Below are 21,404 nucleotides of genomic sequence, written 5' to 3'. Positions count from 1 at the left end.
GTAAAGTAAAACTAAATACGAGTAAAGTTGTCAACAGCAAGGGAATAAAGCTTTCCACCTCATGAGAATAGTGTAGTATGCCCGCAACTGTGTTTCTGGAGTGAGCGCTTAGGAACCAAGGACTTTCCTGTGTTTCTTGTTATTTGTTTTCAGTGCAAAATATGGTTTTATGAGCATTGTCACTCGATAGACACACACACGCACACACTTAGGTATGTCTATAGGTATATGGAAGGAAATTAAATAAATGCGATTCAAGATGAATTCCTGGCAATGGCCAAAGAAAAATCGACAACAAAAGAGGACGCGTGAAACAAGATGATCACCACATAGAACGCTTTGTAGACACAACGAATCCCAAGATAAGCGCAAGCAAGGAGCACAATGAAGACATGAAGTAAGTGAGAGAAATAATACCACAGCGAAGAGGTCACTCGAAGAGAAAAGAAAAAATTGGAAGGAATCTTGTAGATGAGGCAAAAGGAAGAGAACGGGAATTACGTTCTTTCGTGCACGTTCAGGGACGCGTTGTCGCCACACAATTATCTGAGGGGAGGCAGCCGCAAGGGATCAATGGCAACTGTAATCCACGCTGGACGATATTGTCCACAGTCATTTATTTACAGACGATGTCCGTTCTCTTCACAGCAGGAGCATCACGACGGCTTTTCTTTACTGCATGGAGACCTGAGGCAAGACCGGTACTCGGATGTCTTTAAAATGTATGTATACCATATTCGTTTTACTCAACGATGTACAGTTTGGGATTTTTTCTTTTTAGTTTAGTGTATAGTTTGCATATTTACCTTTTAGGACTATTATTTTCATAACAGGTACACTGATAATATTTAAAGTTATATTGTAACCCTTGAAAAATTAATACCAGGAATGTGGATAGGTACGAGGGTCATTATCTCCTAGAAGACCCGATTTTTTTAAAAAGAAAAAAAAGCCTTTGCTGATATTTAGTAAAGTTTTATCCTCGTGGATATAAACAGCAAAGTCTAAAGTCAAATTCTGAAGGAGAGATGTGACCGTCCTTAATGTTTCTGAGGAAATCTTTTTCATCTGTAGTATAACCGTTTATAAAAGATTGTGATGTTACGGTATCCGTTTTATTTTAATTTTTTTATCATCATCCACTCCAGAAAAAAAAAAGGGAAAATATTCCAATTATTTATACATATTTAAATGTCAAGTATTACTTAAAAGTAATGACTAACGAGACTATAGAGCCTTACCAAAAATAGCAGAGCACTGATTCTCTTGGATACCAAGAGCAGGTAACTCCATGAATACAGGACCAGATTTTCGTATCTAAACTTGTTTATTTGATTAAAATATAAAAAGGAAAGTCAGAGTAACTGAAAAACAACCATCACCAACTCACTTTTCACTATGAATCGATCAGAGAGTCAGCGAGAGCGGGAAGTCCCTCACTGACATCTTGGACCTTCTGACCACTTTGCCACTGACGTAACATCTGCTTTGACTTTTCCCATATTTCCTCCCTCATTGCCTTCTTCCTTTGAATCTACTCCTACCTACATGACCCTAAAATTCGTCTTAATTACGTAGAAAAATGTGCGTGTACTTTCTACTTTCGTTCGCAGTCCTTCTATTAAGTGATATGTAAAATTTAAGGTTCACGACCGCCCAATCCCCGTAGGGGGTTAGTGCATCAGTGCACCTCACTCGGTGCAATGTAGGCATTACTTGCGGTTCTTTGCAGCGTCCCTTTGGCCCCTATAGCTGCAACTACTTTCATTCATTTTATTTTACCTCCGTTCATATTCTTTCTTCAATCTTACTGTCCACCTATCTTGACAATTGTTTCATAGTGCAACTGCAAGGTTTCTCCTGGTTACATCCTTTGTAACCTTTACTGTCAATTTCCGTTTCAGCTCTGAATGGCCTTAGTTTGGGCCCCATGGCTTGGCATAATGCCAAAATCTATATAAATCAAATCAGAACGATCGCCTAATACAATCCATATTCAAGGAACCTGCACAAGAATCATACGGTTATGAAAAGAGCTCACTCTCATAACCTTGTTTCCTTATCCATTTCGTACAAGAAGAAGTGCCACCGGTATGGCAGGCATTTGGCCAATATACTGGCCTTCTTATTCTCAGATTTTTATAAATTTCTGGCCTTGGACACTTGTTATAATTATGTTCAATGGCTGATAACGTAAGTTGTTTGAACAAAAGTGAAGGCAGAAAATTGCAGTTAAGTAAAATACCTGATATCGTCTTTTCATCTCCATTTTGAAAGGAAAGATTGACTGCTCATTATATTGGTATCGATCGCGATGTTAAGAGGATTCATGATGAAAAGGTATAATAAGGATGTCACTGGATACTAATAGTTTTGCAGAGTAATTTCGGAATTATAGTTGCAATGAATCATCACATTGAATCACAGATCAACAATGACCTTCCAGTCATAACTTATCTATAAATATGGGGAGAAATGTTGCCTCGGTATATAAAATAGGGGCGGGAAATACAATGTCCTTTACCACAAACAGTCCACACGTAAATAATGTGGCAGCCACGACCTTTTGTTTGTTGACTATAATATTCAAGAGAAAACACGTTATCAGTTTTAATTAGTACACGATTCTCATATTCACACGAAACTACCTTTAATACTTTTAACATCTCTTAACGCAACCCGATGAACAAATGCTGCTGAAATAAGTCAGCAGACAGTGAAAAAGGGAAAAATACAAGTGAGCAGAAAAACAAAATGAGAAGAGAGTGGGATATTTCAGGTTAGAGACAAAAATACATAGAACAGATAATGGTACCGATTTCAGGAATGACGATGATGAAAATGCCGATGAAGCGTAAGTCGTGCGCTGTGCAGTCAATGAAAATTAATACACTGTCGGGGCTTGCAGGAATTCTTCCAGGAACTTTCACGTATTTTTGACACGAAGCCAGTTCAGATATCAGATATTCCAGTCTCTTACATTTTACTTCATTCATCAACATTCCCTTGAATTATAGTAACTTTCATGTTACCCGTGCAGACCAAAGAAATCCATACAGCGTAATTTATGTAATGTTGTAGAAGGCATTCAATTTTAATAAGCTTTCTCGGGCTATACTCAAATAATTCAATATTTTTTAAATAACTGGTCTTATGGAAACTCACGTAAATATAAAGATTTCACAGCTTGTAGTTACAGAAAACGATTGTTTTGCTTTTCTGTATCTACAGATCTCGCTTCGGGACGCAAACCAGAGGCAGTATCGAGGTGCTTCGTGACAATTCCACAGCCCGTTCGTTTAAATTTCTCCAGATTTGTTTCCACAACAATTACGAACCATTCATTCATTGATATTATATATAAAAAAATTGTGTTAATTTTCGTATACACAAATGTTACAGTAATGGTCAATTCCGTTTGATTTAGTTGAAGTTAGACTTGAATATTTACACTTGCTCAAATCACTCCCACTTGAACGGTTTGTTGGATGGCTGTTTAACCATTGTGTTCCTCGTCTTCGGTGCTTGTCGACGACTCGACGATTCCCAGTCAGTAAAAACAGAGCCAGTACGAGTCCAGTGTATATATTGTGTGTTTTCTCTCTCTTCATTTCTCAAATTCCCGAAGTGTCGTCGACCTTCACGTAAGTTTCGTTCTGTATTGATAATTGTGGCGTGCATTGATAGTCACTACGTGTTAATGGAAGGCCATTTCCGATTAATCCCGTTTCCTTTGTGACCGGGCAGCAAAATCCCGAGATGTATACCATTATAGCTGGTTCACATTAGGTAGATTCTTGGATGAGCCCTATGCTCACAAGACGTTTGTTTGGCGGTCGCTGATTGGCTGGTACCAGGAGGTAGGCAGCTTCCAGCCAATCAGCGGCCGCCAAACAAACGTCTTGCAGGTATAGGGCTCACCCAAGAATCCACCTTAAGTGAACCAGCTATGGTAGTGCATCCGCCCCGGTTTTTTATTTTTTATTTATTTATTTATTTTACATGCCCATAGGTTGGGTTAGGTTAGTCTAGTTACAAGATTAATTTACGTCATTTGTAATTTGGGTGTGGGAAACCTAATGAGATTATTCTCAAGAAGGTTCTATGGGTAGTTTTTAAGATATGGCGTCCCGTTTTTTTTCGTGGAAGGTCTGTACTGTTTTCTTTGGGAATATGTGGCCGGGCATTGATCGATTATACGGTGAGTAGACGTAATTATTAAATCACAAAATGAAGTATCGTTTTCAGTCCATATCTTATAGTAATATGCCAATTTATTAAAGCCATAAACTAACTTTAAATAAAAAACCTTTCTACTATTGGCATTTATTCAAATTCTTAAGCTGTTCATTATGCAAGAAGATATGAAACACAACTTTACAAAGCCAAAGCCATGAAAAACAAGATCTGGTTTATAAGTGAATGTTTGAAGAACAAAGTGTGTCCAAAAACATATGGCAGGATTGGAAGAAGACCCTGGAGTGGAGAAGCATTCAGCAGTTTTCAAGAAGGATACATCAAGGATCAGTTGCAAGAGCTTAGGGAGAAGAAAGAAGCTGCATTTGCTGGTGTAAGGAGTACACAAAACACACTTCAAGAGACCATAAGGGTGAGTGGTACAAAAAGTTGTTGGGCAGGTCAACAGTAGAGTAAACTTTGATACAAATCGTAACATGGTCAACATTAAAATAAAGTTTGAGAGTTTATTTAGTAATTCGGTTTGGATAAAAATTAGCAATATGGATAATATAAAGAATATCCTCAAGTAGATTATTGACTAGGGATGAAACAGCAGCACTAGGGCCTAGGAAATTAAATTTTTGTGCAGGGACTACAAACATATTAACATAGAATTCAACAGCAAGATTAACTACCTTAATGTTGAAAAACCTCACATGATTTAGCTCCTTTTCTCAGAGGAGTGATGATAGGGAGTAATGAAAGCAAACTTGGAGATATCTTGCCAAGGAGATTTAGTATCGCTCTGAAGGGATTAAAAAGCTACAAAGATATTAGAATTATGAAAGCTGACAAAGGGGGTAGTATTGTCATCATGAATAGATCAGAATATAGGGTTAACAAAAATGTACAGGCTTACTAGATGATGAAACTACGTATGCTAAAATAGAGAATCCTCCAACAATCCAAAAGCTCAGAATACCTTTAATCAGAATGTGAAGAAAATAATCAGTAGACTAGGTAATGGGAAGGACATGCTATGCACTAAATTATTCTCAAGTAAATTGCCTGAACTTGCATATATATATGGCAGCCCCAAAATACACAAGGAGGGCTGCCCCTCTACGCCCTATTGTTTCTAGTAGGAAATCACCTAACAAAAACTTAGCAGTGTGGTTAGGCTGGAGAACTAGGAATATACTTAGGTATATTTTCAGAATCCCATATTAAACATTCAGTAGATTTCATAGACAAAGTTAAGAAAAAGAATATAAAGGGGACACATGGTTAGTTTTGATGTAGTAGCATTATTCACCAATGTGCCCTTAGATAAAGTATTAGAATTCCTACAGACTAAAACATAATGAGGGTATTTTCAATCCAAACATCGAAATAGGCGTCTTCCTTAAGTTGATCAAATTGTGTGTCAGTGATACTTATTTCACGTTTGAGGACAAATGGGTTTTACAAAAACAGAAATATGGAGTAGCTATGGGGTCCTCATTATCACCTATACTCGCTAACATCTATATGGAATATTTCGAAACTAATCTAGTTCCTAATGTGAATGTCCCTGACTTAAAACTGCAAGGATGGTGGAGATACGTGGATGATATTTTTGCTATTCTGCAAGGGGGATGGAAATAAAATAGAAACTTTTCTAGATGAGCTCAATAAGTTTGATAACAATATCCAGTTCACTTTAGAGAAAAGTAACAATAATAACCTAAACCCTGCCCTTTTTAGACATACTCATAGGAAAGAAAAGAAACAGGAATATGAATTCACCACATATAGAAAGCCCACACATACAAACTCATATATTCATTTCTTCTCTTTTCATAGTCATGATATAAAAATAGGGGTTCTACAGGTTTATTTCTTAGGGCAATGAGAACGTGACCCTTGCAAGATAGAGCAAGAAATAAATTACATCGATAAAAGCTTCGATGCATTAGCATACCCGGAATGGTTCAGAAAAAGGGCACTCACCAAGCTAGAAAAATATTTACAGAGCGAATGTAGAGAGTACATGGAATAAAGAAAACAAGAAAATAGTTGCCCTCCCATTTTATGCCTAAAATGAAACAAATCACTTCAAAAATGAAAGAAAGTCAATATAAATTTGTATATACCTTTGATAATACCTTAAAAAACAAAGTATGTAAAAATAAATTGGAAGGAGAAGACAGTAATACAGATGATGTAGCGGGGGTATACATAATTCAATTGCAATAATTGTGGAGACAGATATGTGGGGGAATCAGGTAGGGGAATAAGGACTAGAGTCCAAGAACATAGAAGGGCAGTACAGCTTAACTCTCAGGGGAGTGCTATAGCCTAGACATTGTTGGGAAAATGACCATAGGATGGATTTCAAAAACAGTAGGCTTATATACAAAAGCAACAAAATTAGTCACAGGAGGGTAGTAGAAGGTGCGCTTATCAGAGAGATCAAAGTAATTGAAGGAAACAAAGGTTTTACCTCAGAAGATCCCATAAGCCGAGCTTTGATATTAAAAGAAGCTAAGATTGACCCTGCTGAACTGGAGATTAGGTTTCCTGCCCAACAGACTTACGGTGACCACACCCTTACCACAAGGGTGAATCCCATTGACCATCAGCTCAGGATTATCAGAGCGACAAGAGGGGATTGGCAATTCTCAAGAAAACCAGAACAGCCATCGCATAAATGACAGCACAACGAGAAGAAGTTCCAGAAGACTGCTGGGCCTTGACCCAGGCTAACATCCCAACATCTCTTGATAATGGGCCACAGAAGGGCCTGAAAGTACTCGAGTGTGGAGTAAAACTAAATGTAAATACTTAGAAGTAAACAAGTTACAAATTGAATTTGTGGGTTTCTTTTTCAATCTTCAGAAGAAACTGAAAGAAGTTTTTGTTTGGTTCATAATTTTACTTTTAACCGAACCATTAATTTGCCCTTTTTCCCGCTTATAATTCCATTATCAGGAAATCATGAGTTAGATCCTTTCAGCATAATTATTTATACGCCTTTTTCTTACCTTTTTTTTTCAAGTCCTAAGGAAAGAATAGAAGAGTCTGGAGATTTTCTCATGTGTTATATGGGAAAATGGCGCTTATAACAAAGTTGAGTTCATTTGAATCGAGCTAGAATGTACATGTAAATTTGTTTTCCGTAAAGTATATTTTGTATACTAGTATACTCATTTTTGGCGCACATGCATGTGGTCTTTAGCAATAATGTCAGCCATTTGCAACTAGTTAGAGAATTGTAAATAAATATTTCATAAGATTTCTAAATTTCAAGGGAAAGCTCTCACTCTCAGTTCCGATGTTTGGTGTACATACGCCGGAAGTAGAGACTTGCTGGGAATTGATGATTTGATTTTGAACAGTTAGTCCTCTTTCCTCAAAGATTCGTTAAAGCCTTAGGGGACCTGGCCCTGGGAAGGCCCCGCTAGGATTGTGTTTAGGATGGACTTTATTCTGCATCATTTCACTCATTCTGAAAGTAACCCGGTTAGTTTAGTAGAAAATCCTAGGAGTGGCGAAATTAGGTCATGAGGGTTATTCGGTAAAATGGGGTCTTTCATCATCACCTTCTCATCCCTCGGGGCTGAAGCAAGGTCTGAATGAAATGAGAGGAAGATTATGGGTGACTTAGCCCCAGTAATGGACCAGGTCCTTATACTTGGTGATATCAATGGTGATATCAGGTTAAGTTTATATATAACGCTGCAAGCGACATTTTGCCTTTGTATTTTTTTTACGAATTATATCTTGGACTAAAGGATTTACGAATAATGATATCTCGGACTGAAGGATTTTTTTTTTTTACGAATGATGATATCTTGGACTAAAGGATTTCTGTTGATTTCTTTATACTGGTGATATAAGGAACTACTAATTTGCCCAACTCGGAAAAACCTTCCACCCAGTAGCACCCTTATTTTCAAGAGGTGTATGTAGGATAGTGAAGTTTAGAAACAAGCAGTTTGCACCGACTATCTTTACAAAATCCTCAAGATAAACCACGAGGAACATTTTGTCTTGTCGAATCGAGAAACCAATACTGGAGTGGTATCATTGTAACCCACTGCCTGTTGCTCCAATTCAGATATTCTTAATATAAGGAATTACAATCTTCGCTTTATTTAATATAAGGAATTACAATCTTCGCTTGATGAGAACTAGAAAAAGCTGCACGTTTTATTTGCCGGAAAAAATGCAGGTTTTCTAACACGAGAGTGAATTGTTGCCCAAAAATATTTTGAAACTATAACAGGTGTCAAAAATCTCTAATTAGGGTATTTACAAGAAAAACTAGATATCAACGATAGTTGCGTTCCCTACATTTTATCTTTGATGGTCACTCAAGTTTCTTAAACGTGTATCACATAACAACTGATTACATTTCCAGCTATGTCTGCTGTTTTAAAATTCAATGATCCCCGTTGTTATGGCACCGTCAGTGCAGATTTAGAAAGACTAATATCACAATTAAGTTTTCTGCTTCTTCTAGTTGTTCTCTGCAAAGCAAATAATTTTACTGCAGTCATGTAGTACCCATTATCAAGCTGCAGGCAATGAGTCTCGACTTAGTAAGGGAAAGAGTAAATAAGCTTAAGCTTTCTTTACTTGAGGGAATATGCCATTTGATATATTGAAGACCAGGCATATCAATTTAGAATCTTATATTTTTTACCTTGCTGTGAATTTTAAAGGAAAGACACATTCATACGGTCACGTCGCAGAATTCCAACTGTCCCTATTTAATCCTTTTATGTACGACAATTTTTCAGTGACATACGACCATTTTCAGGAAATGGCTCGTAAACACGACTTATCCATGTGCTGACTTTAAATTTAAAAAATAAAACAAGAAATGAGTGTAAACTATTACGTTAAATTATGGTAGTCGACTCGTGGTCTCTGATGAAATAATGTCGCAAATTATAACTCTTGGGCCCTCGCTGTTTTCCCAGTAATACTTATTTACACAGTGACCATGACACGTCATATTCTCTACGTAATTAAGTAACCATACCATGGATGAAAAAATATTACATCGTGGAATTACTACACTGATCGTCTAGGACTCTAGATTGAACCGATAATAAAGTCTGAAAGTGCTAGTAAACCGAAAATCAATAATTAATAAACATAACTGTCAAAACTGTTTTTAAAAGTTATTCATCGATAACTAAGTTTGCTATTTTATTGACAGTAAATTAGGGTGCAAACGTAAAACAATCAACATCTGCGCCTCAGTGGCGTGGTCGGTATGGTGTTGTTGGCGTGCCACCTCGGCGTTCTCGAGTTCGATTCTCGGGCATTCCATTGAGGAGCGAGAGATGTGTATTTCTGGTGATAGAAATTCACTCTCAACGTGGTTCGGAAGTCACGTAAAGCCGTTGGTCCCGTTGCTGAATATTCACTGGTTCCATGCAACGTAAAACACCATACAAACAAACAATCAACATCTGCAGGTAAAAACTTGGCAGAGACAGACCTGTGAATATCAATGTAGATGTTCTCGTCTGTAGACGAGATAAAGCCATGACAGAGTATTCCCCACTGCATGCCGATGCCACCCATCAGCAACGAAGCCCCAATGGCGCTGTAGGAAAAGTCCCGGATGAAGGCGACACGCAATCCCATCCCTACCAACACCAACATGTGAATGGACATCCCGCCTGGAAGTTTTGCAAACAAAATTGGGATAAATAATGCATTAAGTTATATAAAAAGTCGTAGCTAAAAAAGTTTCTCTCTCTCTCAAACTGGAGTCATTTTAACAAGAAGCAGTATGTTAAAAAAAAATCACAATCTCGTAAAGAACAATCTGTCATAAAAATCCACAATTATACATCAGAGTACATTACTATGTAAAACAAACATAGACTTTCAAACACCGTTTCTCATGAGTGTTGACGTTAAAATATAATGTGAAAGGGTAGTTTCCTTATGAAGAACATCTAAAAAGGTGGGCGGGACGAGAAGATAACAACCCATCATCGAAAAGGTGGGCGGGGCGAGAAGATAACAGCCCATTATCGAAGTGCCCGTTAGATGATGGGCTGTTATCTTCTAGCCCCGCCCACCTTTCTAGATGCTCTTCGGGAGAAAACTACCCTCTCACTTTACATTTTAACGTCAACACTCGAAAGTCCGTTGTTTTATATAGTAATATACTCTTATATATAATTGGGGATTTTTATGACACAAGAAGCAGCCTCTTAATAAAAACTATAAACTTTTTTCTAGTAAAGATACCAATATTGACTCAAAAGTTACTTGAAATAATAAAAAATCCAGTGTTTTATTGACTCTGTATTTCGCAGTTTTCTCAAACGACGCATACAAAAAAGCAGAAACTTATACTGACTACCAAAGTGCTGGTGGATGGGGTTAATTTCTTGAACATATCCCCCCAGGATGGAATGGTGATTGTTGCGAACGTGCGAACCATCGGCGTATGGAGAGTACCTGCAACAAAGGAAAGGGCCTTGTCTTGGTCATTCCAACAGTGAAACTGTATTCCTCGCATAAATGACGCCTCAAGTACGATTTTATGTTAGCAAGCAGTACGCGGCCTGTAATTAATGTCACGCAACAGTTCCGAGTGAACATTCCCCACAACGAGTAATCCAATTCGTCCACACTGCCAGGGAGGGTAATAAGGTGTGATACTTCGAATTAACCTTGAGTCATTCACCAGGACGTTACAAGGACAATGGCATTTCGTTTGTTTGTTTGTTGGTGTTTTTACGTTGCATGGAACCAGTGGTTATTCAGCAACGGGACCAACGGCTTTACGTGACTTCCGAACCACGTCGAGAGTGAACTTCAATCACCAGAAATACACACCTCTCTCACCTCAATGCCTATGAATCGAACTGGCGGCCACCGAGGTGGCAGGCCAAGACCATACCGATCACGCCACTGAGGGGCTACAACAATGGCATTTCGGAAGCGTGGCTATACTTAATTAAACTTTCCTTTGCATGATTCGGTAGTTAAATACGGTATTATCGTAAATTATGGTCAATCTTGTCATTTCTGTTTTTCATGGGAAACTTTCATTAATACGGTGCCTTCAGTCATGGGTAAAACTTTATAAATTGCATCTAGGGGATTGTGGAGAAATTAATATTCCCTCATTTGTAAAATCTAAATTTAATTGTTCATACTTTGACTACAACGCGTTTTGTAATTCCCATCTTCGCAGATTATCTTCATGGTTTGAAGTTTTGTGTGAAACTATTTTTGGTGCCATTTTCACATTAGTTTTTGCACATTGTACTGATTACATGGACAAGTTGCCAAGGTTAATCCAACTTGAGTCAGCCACGCTAGAATTCGATGTTTATAACACATAAACGAACCATATATAAATCCTTACTTATTGTTAAGTACTGGCAATGCAAAGTATTATTTTAGTTGCATATTCAACCTTCCCTGTTCAGATAGTATGCTTCAGAAAAATTCTCTTCACTTAACCTTAATTTCAGTACTTAGTTTTGTTCCTTCAAGTAGCCTGCTGTTTTTTCTAGTCCATACATGCTTTTCTTGTTGTTACAACCTGCTCATCACTTTCCACCATCTACACTGCAGTGCAATGTGCATAAATGAACTTTTATGTACATCAAGCATGGACATGAAGGGGGTTTAAAAAATTAAATGCCCATACTGTGCCCATAAGCTGCGAGATCTTACTTGCTGCTGACATAAGTAAAAGGAGTGCGAGAATACTAAACAAAACAAAAAATATATTGTAAGAAAAATAAACCACTATTAATTCAATAAATGTCTGTACACACATGGCGTGGATGCTAGTAGGTGACACATACACGAGCCCTAAAAAATAAAAAAAACTACAATCTAAAGATCACAGAAATAATAAGTGAGAAGTGCATAGCGAGTGAGTAAAGGCAGCAGATGGCAATGTAGAAGCCTAACATAAATAGAAATAATAAAAACCACAAAATGAGCTAATGACTGGGAGAAGTTAGGCCACACGTCAGCTGAAAAACTTCGGGTTTAGGAAACGAAGCGCCTTTCCTAATAATATCTGGAAATTAACTGTCACATTTTGAGCTTCAATTGGATAGCAGAAATCTCTACTCAGCGTTCGAAACTCGCTTAGCGCTAAGCGATTTTCGAACGCTGTATCGAAGAACTTTTGCATGAAGCATTATGAATAACACAAATAATTCTGCTATTTTTAACGAGGCTTAAAATGGTGTACCATAAAACGTAGTATTTTCTTTGACTCGTTTTTATGGATTTTCAAAGAAAACACTTATTTTATGGTAAACTATGGTAAAAAGGTATTTTGCATTAAAAAATAAAACCAAATCAAATTATGAATTTAATTAAGAAGCTTTTAAGAACTCTTTCATAAAGTGTTTGGCGTGGCTGTGTAACCGACAGCCGGTTTCCAACTTTCTAAAATGAACTTCGTGTTGTTGCTCCGATACTCGTATTTTTGTCGGATCCGACATCAGGAAATTTAATATTACGAGCTATAAGGTCCCCATCCCTCACCCACCTCCGACAGCGCAAACCAGCCCGAAAAGCTCCTTTAGGTATTAGGCTCAGAGGTCTGGGTAAACTAATCTTTTATAATAATAACAATTACCTCCCCCACAACCTCCATAGCAAATAGTACCTAGTACACCAAAATTATGACCAGTAAACATCCCTATTACTTAGACCTAGCACTGAATTCGGTTCCATGTCCACTGCTTTTTTTTTTTTTTTTTTTTTTTTTAAGCTAATTTGGTATTTGGTTGCAGTTCGTTCACAAGCAAACATATTCTAGTCTCTTCAGCAAGTAGGCCGTTTGAGCCTAAAAGCAGGCAAGTGCTTAGTAGGTAGGTCTATAAAAATAACTGTAAATATTGTATGCCGGCTCAGGGACGTCACCTGGTCTCTAAAATGGGACTTCACATTTCCAACATCTGTGATATCGCTACCTATTAAACTTGGACGAAAAGTTTTTGGAGACAATTGATAGGCTAGCCTCTGTTATATTCCCCAAATAAAAAGTTTTTTTGGGGGAACAACCCCCGCCCCTCCATTGCAGAGGACTCCCATCCCTACGTGTTAGTCCGAAGCGGTGGATTTTTTCCTTCAGTTGTCATTAATTTTGCTTCCGTGCCAGTTTAAGCATAGAATCTAAGCTTAGGCTGTTGTGTTTGTTGAAATTGTGCTGCAGTTGATCTATCCTCGGCTATTATCCTGGTTTAGACTAGGTTTGTATGTTCAGGCCTGAAAACTTGGATTATACTAACCGTTTCCCGGCTATCATGATTTTTTTATTCTCCATTTTAACCTTTGTTTTTCTCAGGCTCTCATGATGTTAGGGGGAGTATGCAGAATGAGGGGTCAGGGTATCTTCAGTCATATGCATTTCTACTATAGTGGTCATTTGGGAAGGAATAACCCGGCCTCAGGAACTCTCATAACCCCTCAATCTGTACTCTGCCTGTAAATTGGTTCACACTAACTCTTAGGTAAAAGGAATTTTATACCATAGTTTATTGTTAGATTCAAGGTATTAGATTGATTTGGTACAGGTGTGTGTATTTCAGTTCTTGCATGGTACATTTGATATGAATATGATGCATGAAGTATTGTGAATAACACAAATATAATTTTTTTAATTGTACTAGAAAATACGCCAACACAACGAACAGAATTGACCGGAAGTTCGTTTTAACCAGTCATAGATAAAATGGTTTACCTTAATGTAGTATTTTCTTTGATTCGTTTTCACCGATTTTCAAAGGAAATTTTTTTATTTTATGGTAAGCCATAATAAAAAATGTTTTTGTATATATAAAAAAATAAAACTATGGATTTTAAGAACTCCTTAATAGCAACTCGATAAAAAAAAATAATAATAATAATCAGATTACGACTTGCAAGGTAACAAACAATACCGCCCCCATTCCCCCACATCCCCAACGCAAACCAGCCCGAAAAGAGTCCTTTATTAGGCTCACAGATCTGGATAAACTAATCCTTTATAATAACAATAACGCCCGCCCCCGCAGCACCCCCCCCCCACCCACAACGCCATCACAAACAGTACGACAAAATTATGACCAGTAAACACCTCTATTACGTTGACCAAACACTGAAGTCTGAAACATATTTTAGTTACTTCAGCAAGTAGTGCGCTCCGTTGGAGTAGTTAGGTCTATGAAAATAACCATAAAAGGGGTTTTATTCAATTTTTACGGTTACTCATTTCCGGCATCTTGGAGGAAAAGTTTTTGGGGGACAATTGTTGTCCCCCCTAAAATAAAACGAACTGGATATTGGTACGGCAGCCGTATCCCTGATTGCGATAGATATTGGTACGACTGTGAATTGCGCATGCGCGAACCCTTGTTTACGCCTCGGGCATATCAGTGACAGCAAGAAAATGACGACCTAGCAACATCAGTTTTCGATGAAAAACAGATGTTTTCAGGTTCCAACAAGCTGAAAAAGGCAATTGACGTTTACGAAAAGTCAAACTTCCAGATATTGTATATCCGTAGGTCACGAACGATCGAATCGGCCCTGAAAAGGGCTCCGAAGAGGAGATTCAAAGATTTGAAGCTTAAGAAGATTTGAAGCTTAGCAAGCAAGGTAGTGCGCAGGGATGCAGACTGATTCGGATCAGATTAGGACCTTAGTCTTGGCTGATTCGGACAATTGTTTAGGCTAATTCGGACCTTTGTTTTGGGTGATTTGGACCCATACTAATAATTTTATATTATAGCAACGATATTAGGGAAACCTTTGGTGAACTTTCAGGCAAGGTGGGTGTCATTGAGCCAGTTAGAAGAGTTTATGGATTATGTTGACCTGACGTGGTTGCAGAGTCAGGTGTGGAAAATGGAGAACTGTTCTGTGTTTGGGCATATCATTATGTCAAACAACCATGTAGAGGGGTGGGATCATAAGCTGAACAAAAAAGCCAAAAAAGTAACCTCGCAGCTTATTCACTTATATCTTTAATATACTTAGAGGCAAAGGAAATACCGAATCAGCTGAATTAAGCTTGTTAAAGAGGGCAAATTAAAGAGACGTCAGAGAAAGCAGGTCTTGCAAGGAACTAGAAGGGGGTGTCATGAAACCATGGGAGGACTATAATGAAAGAAAAATAACAACTGGTCAGCTACTGAAGAAATTTGCTCATTTATACTATGCGCCAGTGTAAATAAAGGGGCTATTTCGGGTGAATTTGAGTAAATTTGGGCTTTATATTTTAGCTTTATTTTTACATGAACTATTCTAAAAATTAGAGCAATATGTAACTGGACGAAATAAAAGGTCCTAGAAACGTGAGCGGAGTGGATTTCCATTGCTTCCCCAATATATTTTCATAATAGACTTAGGTATTGTTATGGATTACAAACATTGAAACAATATTAAAAAAGAATGTTACATATGTAAATCATATTAGCAGTAACGGCTCGTCAGCAGGCACTGTGGAACTGCAGCACCCCCTATAGATTTCATAATACATATGCACAAAATTATGAATAAATACATGAATATGAGAAATTAAGTATAGATTATCAATAATCCTTTAAAAATGATTAACATTCTCTTGCTTTTATATACAAAATAATTGAAACAATATGTGGAACTCCAGGTGCTCAGCAGTTCTTATTTTGCTAGTAGGGTAGCCAGCTCGCACTTAAGGGTGATGGGACTGGCAGCACTGCCCGAGAGCCTAGCTGTTGGAGGGCGAAGGTGTGATTTGAAATTCTTCAATAGCCTAATCAATATGTAGTATTAGTGACGATACTATATGTAATGTAATCCAGAATAATAAGCTCAGTGATGAGTTGCAATAAATGAGAGAAAAATTAAAAATTATAACCGCAATAATATCAATGATACTAGAATTCAAAATAACTTTCGGCAGCGATTCTGCTGCCTTCCTCAGAGAGAGAGAGAGAGAGAGAGAGAGAGAGAGTCGATTGGGATGTAACAAAACCTAGATGGGAGCGTTTACTTGAGTTTAACGATTCTAAAGCATTATGGAGAGCTATAGACTGGAAGGGACAGATATTAGAGGCAAATACATTGCAACCAGACGACGGCAAATTCAAGACTCATTTCGAATCACTTTTAAACCCAGGTTATATGGATAATCAAAGTGAAGGTATAAGTGCTCTTGATGACTTCCCCTACATCCTTGTTCTTGACGACCCTTTTACCCCACAAGAGCTGGAACGAGGCTCGGAAGACGTGAATATGAATAAGAGCTTCTGTGGCCTGTGCCCCTGGATTGTTCGTTCGCCTGCCCGCCTTGTGGCTGATGTTTTTTTTGGCCGTTGTTTTAATTGCTTTGTTCTTGAATTTAAATTATTTATCATGGGGATACAGTAAACTTGTTGTACTTTTTAAATCTGGAAACAGAATGGATTGTGGGAATTATAGAGGTATAAGTATCATGGATACTGTAGGTAAGATATATGACATATTATTATAATAGACTGAAATTATGGTTCAGTATAGATAAGTGTCAAGCTGGAACACAGAGGAAAAGAGGATGTATAGAACAAATATTGTCATTAAGACTTAATAGATTTGGCTATCTTCAAGAAGAAAAAACTATGTAATGTTTGTAGATTTCAGTAAAGCTTATGATCGAGTTCCCAGAAGAAAAATGATAAGTTATTTGAAAGAACTAGGATGTGGGAAAAGAATGTTGTCTGCAATTAAAGAGATGTATAGCAACACTAAAAATGTTTTAAGAACAGCTGTGATCGAAAGCTCTGGTCGGTGTTCGGCAGGGAGCCCCCACCCCCCAAGTTGTTTACTGTTTGTCATTTATATGGATTAAAATGTTAGGATGTTAAAAGATGCAATTCCAGTCGATGGCTTTTTGGATAATTTACATGTGCTTTTGTTGATGGATGACACAGTGATTGTTGCACTTCTCGAAATGTGTATTAACAAATTTGACAGTATGATGAAACTACTGTAATGAATATGGCATGCAGCTTAATGGTAAGAAGAGCAAATTTTTCGTGATAAACAAGAATGTAGGTGACCAGTTGCCAATAACAGCTCAAGGTCAAACTGTGAGTTACTGACCATTATCTCTATCTGGGAACTTAGTTCACAGATGACGGGAAGTTGAAAACTTGCTTCTCTTTACATCAGCCTAACTGGCAATCGACCTTAAACAAGTTCTCAATATTTTGTAACACGAATACTAAAATGCCATTCTATTTTAAGAAGAAAGTTTTTGAAGCATTACAAGTAACACGAATACTAAAATGCCATTCTATTTTAAGAAGAAAGTTTTTGAAGCATTACAAAAACCAATAAGTAATTACAATCACTTAGTCAAAAGTTTGCTAGATGTGAGGGTAAATATCTGTACAGATTTGTGTTTGGTTGAGTCTGGGATACCCCCAGCGAAATTCATTGTGGCCAAAAAACGGAAACGTTTTCTTATGTCAAAGTTCTCTGACCCTGATATGGATGAGCCTTTTCATATTGTATGAATGGAAGTGTAGGGATGCAGATTCCCTGGGTACGAGTTTATTCAAAATTCCCTAACCTTTAATGACCAAATTGACCCACTAGACGACATCATATCATCAATTAGAAATAGACCAACTTCAGCAACTAAATATGTTACTTACAGAAGCAAACTGAATCCCAACTTAGAAGTTCATAGATTATATACCGATAAATTCTATGTCGCTGAATACATTCGCGTAGCTTTCAGTCGCTTACAGTTAAGGTCCCATAACCTTTGTATAGAAACGGGTAGGTGGAGCCGAACTCCTCCAGAATGAAGGGTGTGTGCCTGTGATAATAGCACCATTCAGGACGAGTCACACGCTCTGATCAATTGTCCTCTGTCAATGCCGTGTAGGCATAAATATCCAAACCTAAGTTACGAGTCTTTGAATACTTTATTGAATGAAAGTAATGATATTGCCGATTTGGGTGCATATGTTTATGAAGTTCTTCTTAGTTATAAATAATATGCGGCTTTGTCTTCTGTTTTATGTTTTTTTTTTCTCTTCAAGTAGGGTTTTTCTTTCTTTTTTTTGCAAGCATTGTGTTTGAGACTTAACAATAATAAGCCAAGGTTTATAGGTGGATATTTTTTTTCGTGTATATGATATTATGTGCCGATGTAATTTGTACTTGATATTTGTATTTTGTCATTATGGCCTTGTACTTACAGAAAAAAAAAAGAAGAGATAGCTATCTACTCTGTATTTTTTTGTATTGTATCTTCTTTGGGACAAGTTTGTACTTATATTTTGTATATCTTGTCAATAAAAATAACTAACTAACTATGTGTATGCATGCGTCCGTGTCTTAGGTGGGTGTCCTTTAGTCCTTTTGTTTTATAGGCCTATGTTGTTTTATTTTACTGTCATACTCAGTTTTGTATCTTGATGTTTTTGTTTTCGAGTTTTTATTCTTTTTAATGATTTTTGTTTTTCTACACTTTTTAAGTAACCTCATATATCTCAATTTTCTGTCAGTCCGTCCGTCAGTCTCTCCGCTGCCGAAAGTTACTGCCTTGAATTTTAGATATTTTAATAATTTTTTAATTTTGATTTCCGTTTCAAATTTGATTAGGGTAATCATAAATTAGTAATTAGTCATAGTCCAAGAAAAACACAGTTAGTAAATTTGAAGAAATTAAGTTTTCGGTATTGTTTATAGTGTCATATTTATATAGGCTATATATATATTTATATATATTATTATATATTGCTACTTTCAAAATGCATATTTCCCCTCTTTGAAATGTCATGTAAGATTGTGTAACATTTTCTTTCAGATTCATAGATAGGTTTTAGAGATAGGATGTTTTAAAATGTGTGTTCAGTTTTCGCATTACATAATGTAAAAGAATATATATATAATAACGTAGCGTGTAAAAAGTGAGAGATTATCTTTGTCCGTTCGAAACTACAAGTGTTTCTCCTTTTATGTCAACACTGTAAGATTGGAGGGTCTGTGAGATCCGTTTGCTTTCCCAAATCTGTCAACGCATTTGATAGCGATCGAATCGAGTCTTCGCGATGTTATCAAAACATGTCAATCTTAATTATCGCTCAACCTCTGTTTCAGTCGAGTACATGTCTTTTTTTTTTAACAGACTCGTCTTGTACGTGTATGTCTTTGCCGAGTCCCACGTGGAGATTACACATTTTGTGAGTAAGATTGCGTCAGATTCCGAAGATTCTAGAATTTTGCCAAGAACGTTTTGTGTCATCTGCCCAGTCCAGCTTCCGTAAAGGAAGAAGATTTCATTACATCTTGGAACCGCGAGGCGATAACATCTCTCTCTCTCTCTCTCTCATCTCCTCTCTCTCTCTCTCTCTCTCTCTCTCTCCATCGCATACCACTTTTGATCTTAAAGTAACGTAACGTAAATTGGTCACTCGTAACTTAGAATTTCATATTTGATATTTGATATTTCTTAGAGTTTATTTTGTATTAAATAGTATTTTTGTGGAATCTGAACAAACATTATTTCGTAACGGCGCCTGGTTTTTGTGAAAGTGTATAAAACAAGACTGCAGCAAATAAAGAAAGAAATTGGTATACCAAAAAGGTAAAGTGTGTTATATTTTTTATTAGTTGCAACTAATAACTAATAACGGTTAGGTAACCACTAATAACTAATAATTGTTAGGAACAGTGATTAACTAATAACTAAAAGTTAATGGGAACAGTGGTTAACTAATAACTAATATTTAATGGTTATGATGGTTTGGTTAACTAATAACTAATAACAGGTGGTTATGAAGGTTGGTAAAAACTGATGGTTACAATGTTTTGAGTGAAAAGATTTACACTTTTACACATTGAATATTTTTGTGTTTTGTGTTTGTTCAATTGTTTGTGTACTTGTTCATTTTCTTATTGAAGTGTGCCTTTTTATTTTATATTTTCATTTGCATTCACAATTTAATTGACTTAGTTATTTTCATTGCTTAATCAATACACATTTAATTAAATTTAACATTTGTGAATTAATTTGCATTTACTTAGAAATCTTTTCAAGTTTTGTTGTTGTTTAGCACTTGTGAATTAACTTCAAATTTTCAATTATTGCCTAACACTTTTGAATTTTGATTGAATTAATTTTCTTGAATTTTGTGATAAATTAATTTTGATTTAATTTTACTTAATTTGATTCAAGAATTAATTAAACTTTACTTTGTTTTCAAGTAACAGTAATTTTCCCTGATATTTTGAATTTCACTTATAAATTTTGAATTTGATAATAAATTTTTGTATTTAAAATTTTTATAAGTGTTTTTATTTTTTTTTTTTTTTTTTTTTTTTTATACCAGTATATTTGCATTGATTATATTGATGATAGGTAGAATCATAGAGTGGTAATTGATTTGCTTTCCTTCAATTTACTTGAAGTGACTTAGAACCAGGGAAGTACTTAAACTTATGAAATCAGGGAAATACTTAGACTTTTAAAGTTGTTGATGGAGTGATGCCCTTTGATTAATTTAATTACTTACAAGATTACCTCACACCTGTTTAGATGAACTTAGTCTGATTTTCTGCAATACTGGTAAGTGTTAAGGGATCACTGTTGCCTTTAGAGTATTCAGTCGTTTAGTACATGTTATGAGGGTTCAGGTGTCTGGTTTTTTGGTGAGATAATAATTGATGAATGGTAACCAGGTACTTGACACTTCGTAACATTGTTTAATGGTGCCCAGAGACCCGGGAAAGCAGATTTCATTATCACTAGAATATACTGGTGGTGTTAGGGATATCTTTTGTTAGGAGAGTGACCATATACAGGCGGTCCCCGGGTTACGACGGTTCCGGCTTACGACGTTCCGAGGTTACGACGCTTTTTCTTAAATATTCAATGGAAATTCCGTCCTGGGTTACGACGCTTGTTCCGAGGTTACGACGCTGACGCTTCCGACGCTCCGAGTTAACGACGCTTTTAAAAACGCATGCTATGATAAAAAAAAATCCTTTATAGTTTTAGCACAGTACATAATAAAAATATGTTTTGGTTACATTACAACAAAAATTTTGAGGTTATGATGATTTTTGACACTTTTTTTTTTTTTCGTATTTTTTTTTTTTGAATTTTTTTAGGTGACGCGCATATGCGGAACTAGTTTGCGGGCGCATGAATACACTAGCTTGGATGCGCAGTTTAAAAACAGTCCAAAAGCGCAAATATAATGAAAAATCAT

General features: G+C 36.6%; 1 protein-coding gene across 1 annotated transcript in view; it reads right to left on the bottom strand.

The window, feature by feature from the left end:
- The window catches only part of LOC135195655 (ammonium transporter Rh type A-like), a 55,279-nt gene that overhangs the window by 9,756 nt on the left and 24,119 nt on the right, over positions 1-21,404 (bottom strand). Inside the window, exons 2-3 of the mRNA XM_064222026.1 lie at positions 10,553-10,653; positions 9,677-9,860 (exon numbers count right to left, since the gene is read on the bottom strand). Of these exons, the coding sequence (XP_064078096.1) occupies positions 9,677-9,860; positions 10,553-10,653 (285 nt within the window). The remainder of the gene's footprint in view (positions 1-9,676; positions 9,861-10,552; positions 10,654-21,404) is intronic.

The sequence above is a fragment of the Macrobrachium nipponense genome, chromosome 16, assembly GCF_015104395.2.
Source record: "Macrobrachium nipponense isolate FS-2020 chromosome 16, ASM1510439v2, whole genome shotgun sequence".
NCBI lineage: Eukaryota > Metazoa > Arthropoda > Malacostraca > Decapoda > Palaemonidae > Macrobrachium > Macrobrachium nipponense.
Note: the sequence above shows the minus strand (reverse complement) of the source record. Positions and strands in the feature narration are given on the sequence as shown.